The sequence below is a fragment of the Daucus carota genome, chromosome 6, assembly GCF_001625215.2.
Source record: "Daucus carota subsp. sativus chromosome 6, DH1 v3.0, whole genome shotgun sequence".
Lineage (NCBI taxonomy): Eukaryota > Viridiplantae > Streptophyta > Magnoliopsida > Apiales > Apiaceae > Daucus > Daucus carota.
In genome coordinates this window covers 38,145,193-38,162,096 of record NC_030386.2, presented here as the reverse complement: position 1 = coordinate 38,162,096, position 16,904 = coordinate 38,145,193, and the positions used below count along the sequence as shown (strand labels likewise).

Sequence of the window (16,904 nt, the reverse complement as noted above, 5' to 3'; positions counted from 1 at the left end):
TCTGCCAGTTGGCTCTATTCTTTACACACAATCTTCCCGGTTCTAAACAACTAAAGTAGCATAGTACAACCTGACAAAAAAAAAAGAAAAAGTAGCATAGTACAAGAATTTTCAAATATCCCGCAATAATAAAAAAGAATAATAAAAACACAAAAACAAAAAATCGAATAAAGTGCTGTTTTCTATTCAAAAAATATGAAACCATCAATCTTACACAGTACACACAGCACACACATCGAGGAGAGCGCGTGAGGGGAATATACGTAATGGAGATAAAAGAGATGCCCTCGAACTTAGAAGAAAAGGAGGTGTAGCCACGTGTTACAAAACCTGGCAAGCACAGCTCTAGCAACTGCCTCTCTCTCTCTCTCTCTCTCTCCCTCCCTCTCTCTCTTTCTCATCTCTCTCCCAAATTTCATTTAGCGCAACTGCATCTCTCTCTCTCTCCCTAATCTCTCTACAATTTTATTTATTTTTTCATAACCTAATTTCACTTTTCTGTATGTACAACCATACATATATATACAACATATATAGTGATTAATAGATCTTTAGATACGTCGATTTTATATACGTATTTATACAAGTAGGTGCTCGATTCAGATTAGTGAGCTTTGGGATTCGAGCTTATAATCCCAATCTCTGCCTTTTCAGGTATTTTTTTTTTGGTTGTATTTATGCTTGATTTTATGAATTGATATGTATATGTGTTTATTGATTGTGAAACGTGTGTTCTTGCAGTTGTTTTTGAAAGCTTGAGCTGGATTCTATTAGTTTAATTTGGTTTGAGTTGATTAATTAGGGTTTGAATCTCGAGCGCTGTGTGGCAGTTTAGGAAGTGCTGTCTTTGGTAAGTTGATATTAATTTGATTTATATATGGTGGTTATTAGTGAATCTATGAGTGCAGATGTCGGAAATTATGGACATGGTATGATTGGGATAATGGAATTTGGAGGGATTACGGTATGATGTGTAATAAGGGAGTTGAATGTATTAAGCAGTCGGAGGCTGAAGTTGTGTATTCAATGGACAGCCCTACAGCTACGATGACTCCGGGCTCTCATCGGAGTTCTAATGATGAGAATCAGCGTGTGAAGTTTTTGTGTAGTTTTGGTGGGAGTATATTGCCGAGGCCGCAGGATGGGAAGCTTAGGTATGTGGGTGGGGAGACGCGGATTGTGAGTGCGCCGAGGGATATTAGTTATGAGGATTTGATGGGGAAGATGAGGGAGCTTTTTGAAGGGGCGATGGTGCTGAAGTATCAGCAGCCTGATGAGGATCTTGACGCACTTGTATCGGTTGTTAATGATGATGATGTGACTAACATGATGGAGGAATATGATAAGTTGGTTTTTGGAAGTGGGTTTACTAGACTGAGAATCTTTTTGTTTTCTGGTTTGGATCAGGATGGGTCTGTTCATTTTGTTAATGGGGATGAGATGGATAATGAGAGGAGGTATGTAGACGCTTTAAACAGTTTGAATGATTCTCCTGACATGAGGAGGCTGCACTATAGCGAGTCCCAAGTATTTGGTTCATTGGATGATTACCAATTAAATGAACAGTACCTGAACCAAATAAGTCATGAGGGTAGCCTCCATAACCACAGAAATAATGAGATGCCCATTCCCCCGCTCAATTTGCGTCGTCTCAACATTCCTCAGATGGGTTCAGGACACCAATCTATCACCCAGAGGTACAACGACATGGAGGCTCCATGGAGTCCTGGATATTACTCCCCAGGGAATCAAGATCCAAGGCCAATAATGGAAGTTCCAGCCTCTCCTTCATCCTCCCGTTATTTTATGCCATACGGGGAGTTCCCAGACAGAACTTTTGACAGAATGCCAGAGGAATACAATCGGCAGCAGCAAAATCGTCAGCCCTCAACTCACCAACCTCAGTTGCAAGAAAATGTAGTTTGGCTCCCCCCTGGATCTGTCGCTGGTGACAGTCCTGGTTTTCCAGGAAACATACTTCAGGGGCCGGGAAACGTACATCAGGGGTTTGGTATGTTTGAAGGAAATAAATGTGAGCAGTGCCGTACAACTTTCCTTAGAAATCAAGCTCATTATGATTCCCATTTAAAACATGGTGAACAACACATGGAAATGCCAAACATGGTAAATGGTTTTCAGCAGGTCCCTTGTGCTGAGTGTCCTCCCACACGGGATACTCTCATGTTAAATACAGAAGCAAAGTTGCATAGTCCATTCTACCCAAGAGAGCAGAATGATCCTCGACCCCTCTGCACTGATAGTAATGAAAGAGCCCGGATTTCTTTGCATCAGCCGAATTTAAGAGTTGATGAACAAAGATTACCTACATCTGGAACTGCAAGATTAAGCGATCACTACATAGTGGATGGCAGTGGCATGAAATTTTCTGCTGGGCATGGTAACTTTCCTGAAAGTCAGCATGTATCTTCACACTATGCTCATCCTGAAGATCACTCTTGGTATATGCGACCTGGACATGAATTGGGGAATGAGGTTTTCCCTGATCAAACTGGGGTCACTGGATCCTCTCACATTCACATACCCCTTGATGATCACGGGGTTCGGTATGGGAATCCACCTGTTGTTTATGGAATGGAGAAATTTTACCAACAGCCACATGGTCATGTCCCTGAACACTCCATTTGGAGAAATCATAATGCCCCCTTGCATTACCCTCCAAAATATGAAGTGGGCACTGTACCTCAGCAACCAGATGGTATTCCGGGGTTTTACAGGGGAACGTATGACAGTAGCCCGAATTTTCAGGTTGGGTTGGGAAATCAGAATCTTTTGGCTGACCCCTCATTAACAGTGGGGGGTATAGATGGGTCTGCAGTTCTGGAATATCCTCAAGACCATTCCTTCAATTCAATTGCTATTCAAAATACTCTGAACAACCATGTGACATCTGACATGATAAATTCTACCCGTCTTCCAAATACTGAGCCCTGTGCTGATCTGGCGTCTACGTTGATTGATGGTAGATTGGTCTCCCAAATTGTTTCGACGTCAGATTCAAAATTGGATTTAGAGAAGGAAGGAAAATGTGCTAATGGTGTTCTGAAGGAAACGAATGGGACAGAAAATTTTGAAGACTCTAATATGCCCTTTGTTTCTGGCCTACAACTAAAGGATAAACCAGATGCCATAGCTTCTCGTGGGGCAGTCAACTTGAATCGCTTAGGACCCGTTCATAAAGGAAACGGTCCTGAGAAACCAAAAGGGCATGAAACTCATAGCAATTTTCAAACTGAACAGCCTCCAGTTGACCAATTAAATTTTGTTCCTGAGTTGATTGCATCAGTGAAGAGAGTAGCAATACAGAGTGCTGAGGATGTAAAGCTTAAAGTTCAAGAAGGTGCTTTATCTGCTGATTTAAATGATGTGATGGCAAAGGAAGCATGTCATAATGAAAAAGAAGCAGCTGTGAAGGAAGAAATTCATAATAAATCAGAAGCAGTGGCCAAGGAAGAAATTCAGAATGAATCCGAAGCAGTGGTGAGAGCTAATGATGTTTTAAAATAATTTTTATAAAAGTTTATGATAATTACTTGTTTTTCTAATTCTCCTTTTGATTTGGCAGGACTTAAACGGGAACTTGGACTTGGGTTCTAGTGGTGACAATGTGGATGATACAAAGATTGAGCCAACGAAGGCCGAGGCGGAAGCTTTTGCTAGGGGATTGCAGGTTCGTTTAGTGTCGTTTACATATTTGTTTGACATATATATGAAGAACTCCATTTTAAACTCTGCACTTTATTTTATCATTGTTTGCTTATTTTTGCTTTATTTAGACAATAAGAAACGATGATCTGGAGGAGATTCGAGAGTTAGGCTCTGGCACATATGGATCTGTTTATCACGGGAAGTGGAAAGGTTCAGATGTGGCAATAAAGAGAATCAAAGCTAGCTGCTTTGCTGGGAGGCCATCTGAAAGGGAGCGTCTGGTACATTCCTCTGTTCAGCGCACCTTTTTTTTTTTTTCCCCCTTAATGAATTGCTTGGTTTTACCTTACTATAAGCCTTCTTTGTATCTTACATTATTCGAAAGACGCCACCTTGTCTTAATCTATTTAGTTTTAGCTCTAAACGTTGATTTTTTAATAATTGCTGTTAGTGAAAAGGTTTCATCACCCTACATGCCTCAAGATCTCCGGAAAACCTGAAAAAGTGAAAAACCAGTACAAGATAGGGTTCCAATCCTAGGACCGGTGACAGGGCGAGAGATTGTTGAAAATTCTTGGGTTTTCTATATGAATGACAGGGCGAGAGAGTGTGGAAAATTCTTGGGTTTTTTATATGAACTTTATATATAACTTGTAGGAAAGTTTAGGTTTCAGGGACTGGTTCATGCAAATGCAACAGTGGACCCTGAAGAATTTGGTTTAAAGAGGGGATAGAAGAGCATGATTTCATAAACAAATATTAATGTCTATTTTGAGTACTCTTATTCTTTAAAATGAACACGAGTTCAAGCAATTGTTTTTTTCATTAGGTTATCCTCATGCCATGTGCTACATTCTTCATTTATCCAGGTGCTACAGGCTACAACAGTATTTCTTTCTCATTTAAGTTGACTTGTCTTATTTCTTTGTGTATAGATTGCTGATTTCTGGAAAGAAGCTTTAATATTAGGTTCACTGCACCATCCAAATGTAGTTTCTTTCTATGGTATTGTTCGTGATGGTCCTGATGGTTCATTAGCAACTGTAACTGAATTTATGGTGAATGGGTCCTTGAAACAATTTCTGCAGAAAAAGGACAGGTAACTTTTTTATCCTTTTGTTTATACGACATTTGTTTATATCATATTATTTCTTACATTAGCTTCAACCATGCTGCTATTATATTTGCTCAGAACAATTGATCGTCGCAAAAGGCTCATCATAGCTATGGATGCTGCATTTGGCATGGAGTATTTGCATGAGAAGAACATTGTGCATTTTGATCTAAAATGTGAAAATTTACTAGTAAATATGAGGGATCCACATCGACCAGTTTGTAAGGTATATTGATAATCAAATGTTATATGTTGATAAAACGTTTATGATTCTTCTTATATTGGTACTGTTTAGAGTTGTCAGTGTCATTGCAGCATTATTATGTTCTATACTTCTATGTAACTGCTTCTATTTGCATGCCTTGTTTAATCATTAATATATGCACGTGACTGGACCTTAGTTCATGATCCGGCTAACTTGTGTGCTTCATGTTCTTTTTACCTTGTAGTCAGTTTTGGTTGCTCATCATTATCCTGTTATCTTTTTGTGTATTATTTTAGATTGGGGATCTTGGGTTATCAAAGGTAAAACAGCGAACTTTGGTTTCTGGTGGAGTTCGTGGAACTCTACCATGGATGGCCCCTGAGTTGCTTAGTGGAAAGAGCAACATGGTAACAGATAAGGTATATTCATCATGATTACTGTGGTTTATAGCCTCCGCATATTTATGCCTCATTTTTCTGTTAGATTTTTACTTATGTTAATTTATCATGTAATTATTGGCTCATTTAAAGTTTCTCTTTGCAATATAGATTGATGTTTACTCCTTTGGGATTGTCATGTGGGAATTGCTTACTGGTGAAGAACCTTATGCAGATATTCATTGTGCCTCTATAATTGGTATGTTTTAATGGTACTAGAAAACATGGTTCTTTGCTTTTCATTTTAGAATAATCTTCCTGTTAATTTTATGTTTTATTATTGGGACATCTCAGCTGCTTAGCACTACCTCTGGATCTTGTTAGTCCAGGGGTGACTGTCAGACAAACTGGGTGATCCATATTGAATTCTTGCTGGGCAGGTCACTTCCATACTTAGTGCTAGTTGTACCCATCATAACTTTTAGGACATCTACGAAAGCCTACTCAGGAAAACAGATGTATCCAAAACCAACTAGTGCTTCATTTCTCGAAAAGTTTCGTGAAGGAATACTTGACACTTACACTTTGGCTGTTTGTTACGCCAATTCACCACTTCTCGATGCTAGAGCGGTGGGTTGACATGTAGCAAAAGATAAAAAAGGGAAGAGAAAAATCAATTATTGGAAATAGACATAGCTCTAGAGAGGATGACTTAGAATTGTTCAAAATCTGTGTGTTATGGGAGTGTGATACTTGCACAGTGCTAAGCTGTAGTCTATGATTTGACAATGATTTAGTTGAATGGCACATCATACCATATCTTAAATTCTGAAATCATCTTTTGGATATCTAAAGAATGTGGTTCAAAGTAAATTTTTGAAGACTAAAAGTTGTTTTGGGATCATATAAATTCATGGACACAGGTAACGTTTATTTGGATCTTTTTAATTACTGATTTCAATTCCATATGGTCTTGGTTGCTTATTGAGTACATGTGTTACGGTTCACATAATCTACTTGAATACAGTTGATATGGCATATAGAGTATGCGACTTGAAGTTTACCAAGGTCTGCTTCTCATATGAGGTTAAGTTGATTACTAACGCATTTAACAAAATTTTATACGACCAGAGTTTGATAGACTAAACACTATATTCTAAACTTCCTTGTGGCAGAGGCATATGCATACTTTTATCTGATAGCTTTGTGAAAATTCTATCCTCTTGTGGTAGATATTGATCATTGTTTCAAGGGCGTCAAGGTTGTACTTGCCCCCTTTGCATTTAATGCAGGGTAATTTGTAAGGTCAAAGTAATAAATACAAAAACTCGAAGAGAAAAACACATCACATAGTGCGTCGAAAATATGCTTTCAGTAGTCGATGTTCTCATGGTTTTAATGTTTATATATTCCTGATAAATATATGCAGGAGGAATTGTGAATGACTCTTTACGTCCACAAATTCCAACATGGTGTGATCCTGAGTGGAAAGCTTTGATGGAAAGTTGTTGGTCCTCTGATCCTGCCCAGCGGCCATCATTTGCAGAAGTTGCTCAGAAGCTGAGAAATATGGCAGCAGCAATAAATGTCAAATGATATCCGTCTTTGCTCATTTTGCTGAATGACGGTAGTGGGATTTTGACGAAAGAGGCTAGTAAAAGAAGCATATATTTGCAAATTAAGTCGATTACTGGCTTATAACGTGTACAGAGGCTAGTAATGCATTAGTATGCCCTTTTTCTTGCATTTCCCTCTATTGTTCACCCATGAAAACATGTTTTACTCTGTTAACTGCAACTTTATGTGATCTGGTGTGATTACAAGGAATAAAGACTGCTATGCAGGTGCAAAGAAATGGTTTTCTTATACTGCCATAAAAAATTATTACTCTAGTTATCTCAGTTGTTCAAAGCATGTTTTTGTTGTCAGACTTGAAACGCTCTCGACTTCTGTTTTGCAGGTTAAGTTTCATTATAATAGTGACGGTGCTGTTCCTCCTACTATAGGTTTGCTGCTTTGATTCTTCAGCACCTCGAGAAGGAACCCAAACCTGTCATCTACAAGGATATTTATATATATATGCACAAATATGGTACATTTTGTCTGAAACTGGCCAAAACGTATATATTTTTTAGTCCGAATGTCGTCTATATTTATCGTGATGTCAGTGTAAAATGACACTACATACAAGTATGTTGTCAAGCTGCTCAGTATCAATTACTGGACTTGAGCATGTATCTATCCACACAACTGTTCTGTGGAACCTCGTTCTCTTTCCTTTTAAATAGAGAACTAATCGTTACCGTTCACTTGAATCTTCTCTTTGTGTTGACGCCTATTTGAATTTCTGGAAATTTCTGGAGTTTTTGTACTCTACTTAAGAAGAACGTGGACAGAATAAAATGCTACTTCGCCTAACTATTTTCTCGGATTGGCCTTGATAAACATGTTTGGGCCAATGTTCTTTTAAGAAATTTTTATTCAAAAATGTGTTTGGGATAATATTTTTAGTCGGTATGCTAAGTAAGTAAATCTAAATAACTTTTAATGGTAAATTTTTTTAAATATTTTTAGAAAGTATGTTCTAGAAATATATTTTAATGATGATGTCCAAAACAAAGACATGTTAAAAATGTTACAGAATGTAGAAGTATGAAAGAGGTTTGAATATAATATGCGATTCATTCTTGGTACAGTTAAATCTCGAGTAATAATCGATAAAGTAATATTTTCTTCTGGCCCCGACATAATGTACATAGTGTATTTTTACTCTCGATAAAGTTATAAACTCGATAAAGTAATATTTTTCGTTGGTCCCAACGTTATTACTTTAAAGAGATTTAACTGTAAGTAAAGTTTATATAACATTGAATATCGTGACAATTCCAATCATATTTTTTATACTTGCTTTTTATTTTTATTTTATTATTATTTAGGAGAAAAGTTGGAGAGAGAAGTGAAAAGAAATAAAAGCAAATGATTATTTTATCCGGTAAAAATAAGTTAAGAGCACCCAGATAACCAAATGTTCCTTAAAAGAGAGGAAAGAGAGGAAATTCTTAAATTTTTAAAAACCTACCAGGAGCTCACTGAAGCTTTGATCTTTCACATTTTTTTAATTTTAATTTTAAGAGTTTGTTTGAGGAGCCCGATGCTCCTCCGAACCTCTCAGGTTATATGGCATTCATCTTATTCTGATCATTCCTAATATTTTGTTCCACATTTTTAACTTCTTAAAACCTGATCATCTGGTTTTTTTTTTGAAGGAAAAACCTGATCATCTGTTGCTTCTTGTTTTTATATGCAAGTTTTCTGTTTATCCTTTCTCAACTGAATAAGTTAATATTTAAAACTGCCCTCAGCATCTCAGAGTCTCGACATTGGCTAGTTATGTACTTGAGCAGAACCGGAACGCATTAAGATTTTCCTGGCCATTAAAGTAAGCAATACACATGTTAATGTAAATTTGTTGAGTACATAAAAAACTTTTATTGATAATTTTGAACGAACAAGCCTGCATGGCTAACGCCACTCTATTACAATACCAAACAAGACCTTTGCTACTAGTTTTAAACCACGAAAACCTTGAACAGATAGCTATAGAGCACACACAGTCACAGCTTCTTGCAGAACTTAGAAGACGGGTTTACGAACAAGAACAACCGAATTCACCACATCATCAGAGGGATGGAAGATGGACAGAACCTCAAACCCCGAAAAATCCTCCTCCTCAACCACGGGGTACAGAAAAGCCCGAGCCCCGTGAGCACTCCTCACAAGCAAAAACCCCCCTTCCTTCATATAATGCCTAATATGCGATATGATCTTCACCTTCAAGTCCTTGTCCATGCCCACCAGAGCCGCAAGAAAGACACAATCGTATTCCTTGAGCTCCTCCTTCACATCCAATATATCACACGTTCTAAATTTCATCCTCTTCTCGAGATCAACATTAGTACTCACAATCTCACGTGCTACATTATTGGCTGATTCATCAATGTCGAAGTTATCAAAGCTGGTGTACTTTAAGTGTTCGGTTGCCAGTACAAATGAGGTCAGTGGCATCGGCCCGGACCCGACGAACGCGAGTCTCTTAGGCTGCACCACGCCATTCTGAACAAGAATTGTGTGCTCCAAATTGGCTAACTTGACGTAGTTTCCATAGTATGGAAACAAGTCAAGATTGTCCATAGGGTTCGGTACTTTTGTTAAAAATGTTGCGAATTCGAGCTCGAGAAGGCCTTCGGCTCGACCGCAAAGTAAAATAAGATTCTGACGCATGGTTTGTGTTTCTTGGGGTATGGTGGAAATGTCTATGGCTGATGGGAGGATGCAGAGATTGACAAGCTGAGTGAACAATGCGTTCACTTGCTTCGAAGGCCTTAAAGACTCGAGCTTGCAGATGCTGGAATGGATTTGTGTTACGCGAGCTATGAGGTACTCGGTTGGGACTTGAGTTTCGAAGGTTGAGTTTTGCATGGAAGCCATTGTAGTATAGCTGGTATTGTTGTTTGTTTATTACAAAGAATGTGTTTATGTTGGTGTTGAAATAGATTTGATTTCATTGTTATTTATAGTAGGATTGTGTGGAATTTAGTATATTAGTATAGATCAATCATTTTGGATGGATACATTGTTTAGAATGGATGTTGTTTATATTAGTCAAACAATGGCATGAATCTTGATGCTAAAAGGATCAAAATACCTGTGTGCTTATTCTCAATTCCCACACGCTGAACTCTGGAATGAGAGGAAATGAGCACGCTCGCTCTGCCAATTCGTAATGACAGTGAAAAAGACGAACTTGTGTTTTACAATCGGTTTCCCGACCTAACTTGAAAAATCAATGAAAAGCAGTGTTATATAAATTCTCAATTTATTAAAAAAATCCCTGATTAATTCTTTAATTTACTGATTATATTCTGATTTGATTAAAAATTCTCTATTTATTGAGGAAATCTTCGATAAATTCATGATAAATCCCAAATCGTCAAGCTGAGATTAACTCCGATCTCGATTTCTACATGATGAAATATGATAACATTTTTAACCTTCGAAATTTTCCTAATTTTAATTTCATCACTATATATAAAACATTATCATTTTTAACAGGGAATATATAGTTTCATAAATGAATATTTTTTTATAATTAATTGTGGAAAATGTTATATCCATAGCAGTTTTTTAATTTCCACAAAAATTTGTAAAAATATGTATTGAAGTTGGATGATTTATGTGGATGCAAAGGGAGAGATAATTAATTTTGCTCTGAAAACAAAAATATTGCTCTAAATATAACATTTTTCTTAATTGTGGATGATTAAACCTCGAATGAATGATACTACAATATAAATTCTAGAATAATTCATCACCTTTATCATATTGGTATCGGCTAAAACAGGTCTTCATCTCTGCAAAGATGTTAGAATAATATAATTATAAAATGATGTAAGACGTCATAGTTTAATGTCATAAAATCTGAACGAAAGTAAGTTAATTAATTATATAATGAGAGCAGCCATAGCGTAGGCAAATTTATGTAAGCGTTAAGAGCATATAAATTGATATTCATTTCACACGAGGTGTGGTCAATCCAAGGACCAAGCTCACGATCCTCTTTCCAGTCCGGTTTACACCCGAAGTTGCAGCATGGAAATGGCCACTTTGAGCTCAGTCCAAGAGGTCAACGCGACGATTTTTCTCATATTTCTACACACATGTACATTCAGGTTTTAAGCCTCCCTTCTTTAACTGGAGTATAAAATACATAGAGACTGGTCCCAGATATTTACAAAACTGTTTTTAAATAATAAGTTAGCTAAGCTGGTTTTAATTGACCCTGATGTGTATGCAGAGAAGTCTCGTTATTGTTAGTAAATATAAAATTTAAAAAAAATGATCGTATAATATTTGAAAAGAAAATTAAAAGTTTTATAATATTTTTTATAAATATAATTAAGTAGTTAAGACACTCTTTCTAAATTATTTATTAATAAATATATGTCTTCGTAATCAAATTATAAGTAAGTGCTTTCAATTCCTGCATGCGTGAGTAATTGGACAACTTATTTGCTCAACTGAAAAGAAGATGATCAAGACAAGATAATTGATTTAAACTCTTAAGTAATTATGTCGAAACAAGATAATAGATGGATTAAACATCATTTACTTGAAAATGACATGTTTGATTAGTCCGTCTTTGCGTGCTGATTGCCTACTCAATGTCTGGCTAATCTAGTTTGAGTTCACTTAACCTAGCTTCAAATTTCAGATCTATCTAATCACAAATTAACTTTTTGTTCCGGCTGTTGTGATCAATACATACTGATTTGACTAATAGCAGCACAAAAGATAATTAAGTTCATATCAGTGCTTTTCTCAAAAAAGTTCATATCAGTGCTGCTTGGAAATGGCGACATTTCGATTGACAATTTGTATGTATAACTAATGGTGCTAGTAGTTCTGCTCGAGGCTGCCTAAATTATCAGTGACACTCTCTGTATTTTTACTGTTTTATGATACATTACATTTTGATTTTAGATATACTCCCTCCGTCCAGTCAATTCTATACAGTTTCCTTTTTGGTCGTCCCATCATTTTTATACATTCCAAAAATAGTAACTTTTAATAATATAAAACACTATTACACCTACTACTTTTTTCCACTATCTTCATTCTATAATAATATAAACACTATTACACCCACTACTTTCCTCCACCATCTCAAATTTATCATTAAATATAAATGGGTCCCACCATTTCACCCTTTTTCCTCTAACTTTACTCACTTTTTACACTTTTTCTTGGTCTCCGTGTCCAAACCATTTGTATATAAATCACCGGGACGGAGGGAGTATAGTTTTACAAATTTTGATCATACAGTAATATTTATTATTTATAATAATATTTGGTAATTAAATTTTTTAATTACATATATTTATTCAAAACTTATGATACAATCATATTTGTTATTTATAATAAAATTTGGTAATTAAATATTTTAATTGTATATATTTATTCAAAAATAAACAATTTACATTACAAATATCAATATATGCCTGTGAAAATACAAATTATCTTAAATTAAAAAGTGACAAGAATGTGTGTTTTCATATTCATTTTAATTTGTAGGCGAAGCATTTGCATTTTTCTTGTACAAGAATACATACAACCAACTAATTCCAATTCCATATTAATAGTATATCATATGACAAGCGTTGTATGTATACGCTAAGGTTTCGCGGATGAAGTGCGCATAAAGAAGGGATGATCATACATTGTCAAGTACCTAGGCTCTGCCACAATAATCTTGCACAAAAACTAGAAATCGTTACATGCATTCGACGTTCGAACTAATTAAAATTTTACTTCATGACCTAATAAATCAAAGTCGAAGCGACAAATCAAGCTGCCCAGATTCGTCACTATAAACATTATCATCACCCTTGTATTTCGTCGTCTCACCGGAGCTAAACCTCTCCACAAGCTCCATCCCCATCCCCATCCCGTGTGGCTGCACACTCGTCGAATCACCAGACCCCGACTCTTTGTTCCTCTCGGCACGAGCCCGAACGCCTGAGCTCAGCTCCCTACTCTTCTTGGCCAGGGTCCTTTCCAGCTTGTGCGCGTTTTGGTGACCACCTAGTGCTTGCGAACTCCTGAATTTTCTCCTGCAGTAATTGCAAGGGAAGATCCGCGGCGGCTCAATCGAGTTCCAGCAAGGATAAGAGGACGAAGACGACGAGGAAGTGTCCAGTAAGAGCTGCAGATTCAGCTCATCATCACTAGGCAGATTGAGATTAATAGACATAATAGTTATTCGAAAAATGACACTAAATTTTCCGAACCTAATTAATATGAAGCCGAATGAGAAGCAAGAGCCGAATTTATAAGAAAAGGGTTATGAATAAGAGGGACAGACACCTGCACAAATCAAGAGGAAATCAAAGCTTTGTCGACTCCAATAGAAGCATTATTGCAATCTCGATCTTGTCGGTCTTCGAGAAAATAAAATTCAATAGAATTTAATAACTAATTATTATATCTAATCAAGTATGTGAATATTAAACCCTAGGGATAGTTTAGCTTTTCTATCTTTCTCTTTTAGTGAAGCAGACAAGCAGTTGGAGTCTTGAACTGAATTTTCTAATTTAAGTACATGATCACGATGAAGATAAACCTTCTTATTGGACTAAACATGCAAATAATCAATATTAATCAGTCTTTTTCCGTTCAATTAACTCTCCCACTAACTAGATTCATGAATGTTGCAGAATTTACCTGTAAATTAATCATACACCAGTCTAGCTAAGAAATTTCCTATGATTAAGAAGGCCGAAATTCCATGTACTTGTGTGATTCTATGCATGTTACTTTTATACGTACAACCAAAATCTTTCAATAACAAAATAATTTTTTCTCGAAATATTAATGTTGAACAAATTATGAGAATAATACAATGTGTTTCATGAAACATATACTCCCTCTCTGTCCCATTTAATTGTATACGTTTTTTTCAATTGCTCGACACGTATTTTAATGCTCTTATAAAATATAGTTCCGTAACTTATTTTTGAATTTTTCTTTTCCTGAATAAAAATATAACATCCAAACTTTAATTCAGAAAAAGAAAATTTTAAAAATAATTACACAACTACACTTTACAAGAACATTAAAGTTCGTGCCGCGTCCTCGTCTCCCAATGTATACTACTCAGGGGGACGGAAATAGTATATATCTTTAGAAAAAATCAGCACGTTCTTAATTATACCAAGTAGGGCTGAGCATTCGGTCGGTTCGGTTCAAAACCGAACCGAACCGAAATAACCGAAAACCGAAATACAAATTTTTTATTAAACCGAACCGAACCGAATTATCTATTAAACCGAACCGAAACCGAACCGAAATAATTCGGTTAATTCGGTTTCGGTTATGAAAAAATCGAATTTTTAATTTTTATTTTTTAAAAAACTTTAATACACTTCGGCCTTCTAGCAATTAACAAAAGGCTTGCTGACTTGTTGTGCTGCTTGTATACTGGTGCTTGTGATCTGTTCTATCACGGCAACATGATGCACATGGTTCTTGATTCTTGAAGTCGGCGGCTAGTGTACTCCAGGGACGAAGGAGAGGCTGAGAGCGTGCTGTGAGTAATTAGATTATGTATTGTGTATGAGACTCGAGGGTAACTGGCTAAGCAAGTCTGTGTCTGTATCTGATTTCTGTTTCTATATAATATATTATATGTATATATATTATAATTCAAAAATAATACATATATAATTCGGTTATTTCGGTTATAACCGAATTTATATTTCTAATAACCGAACCGAACCGAATAGCAATTCGGTTAATAACCGAAAACCGATTTAACCGAAATTTTCAGAAAAATAAAAACCGAACCTAACCAGAATTGCACGGTTCGGTTATTCGGTTTCGGTTCGGTTTTGCTCAGCCCTAATACCAAGTACAAACCCCTGGCCGGGTTACTTTAACTCTTCAAGTACTTAACTGGCTGCTAGTAGAGCTCTAGCAGCTAGTAAAGTGGAATATAACCAAATGTGATGGATTCTTATTACACTTCCATCAACTGCGTACTTTTCTTGGACCATTATAGATATGGTGTTTGCATATATGTGTACGGTGTACCCCCAAACGCCAAGGGACTTGCTATCACCAACCTATTCGAGCCCTTGCTAAAAATGGATGTAATATATTATAAATAAAAATTATAAATAATAGAAAAATTTTCACACAGACGAGACATTGTTCTTGTTTAAAAGTTTAGCAAAATTCGTGATGTTATCTATATTTTCGGACATCTAGTATCTGTAGGAAAAATTCACGTTATTTGTTATTATATTAAAATAATATATTGATTTTATAATAATTTGAACTAATAAAAATATTCTGATTTTAATAGTTATAATAATTGCTTGTCGAATTATAATACATACAATTTTAAGAAATTTTACACAAACAATATCTATATTATTTTAACCAACAATTTGAACTAACATCTTTCGAAATGCTCTTCGTGAACTACGTGGTATAAAATTCACTGTTTTTCCATTTCCATTTCCATTTATAATTTATATCAGTTGCACAGTTCATTTATATTAATACCTATTTACTCTTATTAATATGATATCGTCTACTTTTGCTCATAATTTACAAATAAAATTTTTCAACTCTTCTAGAAAAAATTATGTTAATTCCTTTAAGCAACTTCTAATTTCTTTCACATTACTTTCGATTAAACTTCAACATGGGTTTTTACATAGCCAGCATATTGAAATTCCTAATATATAAGCATCTTATACTATTAGAATTCATCGTGACCGAGTTCGGCACATTGGAGAGTGTTGATAAATAATGAATGGGCTACCTGCTTCACATAACATGCTCCGCTCTATTAAAAGATGATAGTTATGAGATCGTAATCTTCTTGGTCGGCTATAATTGCGGAGAGTCATGTCTGAATCTGGGAACACAACACAATCTGCAGTATCGCAAATCAGAGTGTAGGAAGGCAACTAGTAAAAGAATATATCTTCGATCCAACAAAGTCACTTGTTATTTAAATTAGTCTAATTATTAATAAAAAGGATATTTTGATCATGTGACTCTTCGTTTAAGTAGAGCTTAATGTCTATATGACAAAAGTAATGAGTAAACTATCAAGTTATATATAGTTTCAAAAACTATCAAGTTATATATCAGTTTAATTATATATTATATATAAAAAATATATTATGACTTTTTTATCATCAGCTCAGTTATGACTGAACTCGTGTTGAGTAACTGGGCGATTGTGTTTACATTTTTTTATTATTACAGAATACAGATATATCTAATTAATTTTATGCATCAATTATATATGACTTTTTCTGTATCATTTATTCATATTATGTATGTAAATTTCAGCAATTTAAATATTTATTAATATCTTTCAAACTTAACACTATAATTTAAATGTAGCTCAAGTGATAAAAATTTATTATTATGAATTCGATTCCTGCTCTGCACACTCTGCCTGATATTTATCAAAGATATACTCGTACTTATTTATACCGGATTCGTACCCCAGTACTTGCATGGCACAGCACATGAGAAGGAAAAATAGATACATGTATCCTAGTATCCTACATCAAACGGTGATTTGATCAAATTTATATGTAAGGAACATTAATTCTTATCATATCATCACTACTGTTTAAACAAGTAATGCATAGTGAAGCACAGAGACAAACTCACATTACAAAATGGCTGAATATTACTTAAATTATTGACATTGTTGTGGACATGTTTGTGCTGTGTCGGATTTATTGTGTACAAGTGAGTGTCGCAGAGGACATTGAAGACTCGTGTTTCTCTTTTCTTGGTGTACGTGGATGAAGGCTTTGACTTAGCTAGTCTCTGTGATTCAGTTGTATATGCATTGCACCACTTTCTCACTACTAATGCACCTTCATGCAGGGCTTCCTAAACATTATTCATGTTCCCTGCTCCATTTTGATGATAGATCAGACAGTCATATTCG

General features: G+C 35.6%; 3 protein-coding genes across 6 annotated transcripts; 1 reads left to right on the top strand and 2 right to left on the bottom strand.

Annotated features, from left to right (window-relative positions):
* The first annotated feature begins 301 nt into the window (after positions 1 to 301).
* LOC108227279 (uncharacterized) lies at positions 302 to 7,671 on the top strand. Of its 4 annotated transcripts, none has more exons than XR_010284627.1 (10): positions 302 to 654; positions 742 to 3,498; positions 3,584 to 3,688; positions 3,795 to 3,947; positions 4,602 to 4,765; positions 4,859 to 5,006; positions 5,282 to 5,404; positions 5,534 to 5,621; positions 6,792 to 7,206; positions 7,323 to 7,671. XR_010284627.1 is itself a non-coding variant. In XM_064079824.1 (9 exons), exons 2-9 carry the CDS (start codon positions 967 to 969, stop codon positions 6,956 to 6,958), a joined length of 3,480 nt encoding a protein of 1,159 aa, XP_063935894.1. In that variant the 5' UTR covers positions 309 to 654; positions 742 to 966; the 3' UTR covers positions 6,959 to 7,230. The 4 variants fall into 4 exon arrangements, 1 of the variants encoding a protein (XP_063935894.1); XR_010284628.1 differs by having other exon boundaries at positions 331 to 654; positions 6,792 to 7,089; XR_010284629.1 differs by having other exon boundaries at positions 333 to 654; positions 6,792 to 7,074.
* Positions 7,672 to 8,811: 1,140 nt separating this feature from the next.
* LOC108226336 (nicotianamine synthase) lies at positions 8,812 to 9,892 on the bottom strand. The gene has a single exon (XM_017401277.2). It carries the CDS (start codon positions 9,848 to 9,850, stop codon positions 8,996 to 8,998), a length of 855 nt encoding a protein of 284 aa, XP_017256766.1. The 5' UTR covers positions 9,851 to 9,892; the 3' UTR covers positions 8,812 to 8,995.
* A 2,854-nt stretch (positions 9,893 to 12,746) lies between these two features.
* Positions 12,747 to 13,172, bottom strand: LOC108226334 (zinc finger protein 2). The gene has a single exon (XM_017401276.1). It carries the CDS (start codon positions 13,170 to 13,172, stop codon positions 12,747 to 12,749), a length of 426 nt encoding a protein of 141 aa, XP_017256765.1.
* Positions 13,173 to 16,904: the final 3,732 nt, after the last annotated feature.

Excerpts from the sequence above, each read along its gene's own strand:
- LOC108227279 (XM_064079824.1), top strand. The coding sequence starts at position 967 with ATGATGTGTAATAAGGGAGTTGAATGTATTAAGCAGTCGGAGGCTGAA. Across the intron at positions 3,499-3,583 it reads AGAATGAATCCGAAGCAGTG|GACTTAAACGGGAACTTGGA; the intron begins GTGAGAGCTAAT and ends TTGATTTGGCAG. Across the intron at positions 5,405-5,533 it reads GCAACATGGTAACAGATAAG|ATTGATGTTTACTCCTTTGG; the intron begins GTATATTCATCA and ends TTTGCAATATAG.
- LOC108226336 (XM_017401277.2), bottom strand. The coding sequence starts at position 9,850 with ATGGCTTCCATGCAAAACTCAACCTTCGAAACTCAAGTCCCAACCGAG.
- LOC108226334 (XM_017401276.1), bottom strand. The coding sequence starts at position 13,172 with ATGTCTATTAATCTCAATCTGCCTAGTGATGATGAGCTGAATCTGCAG.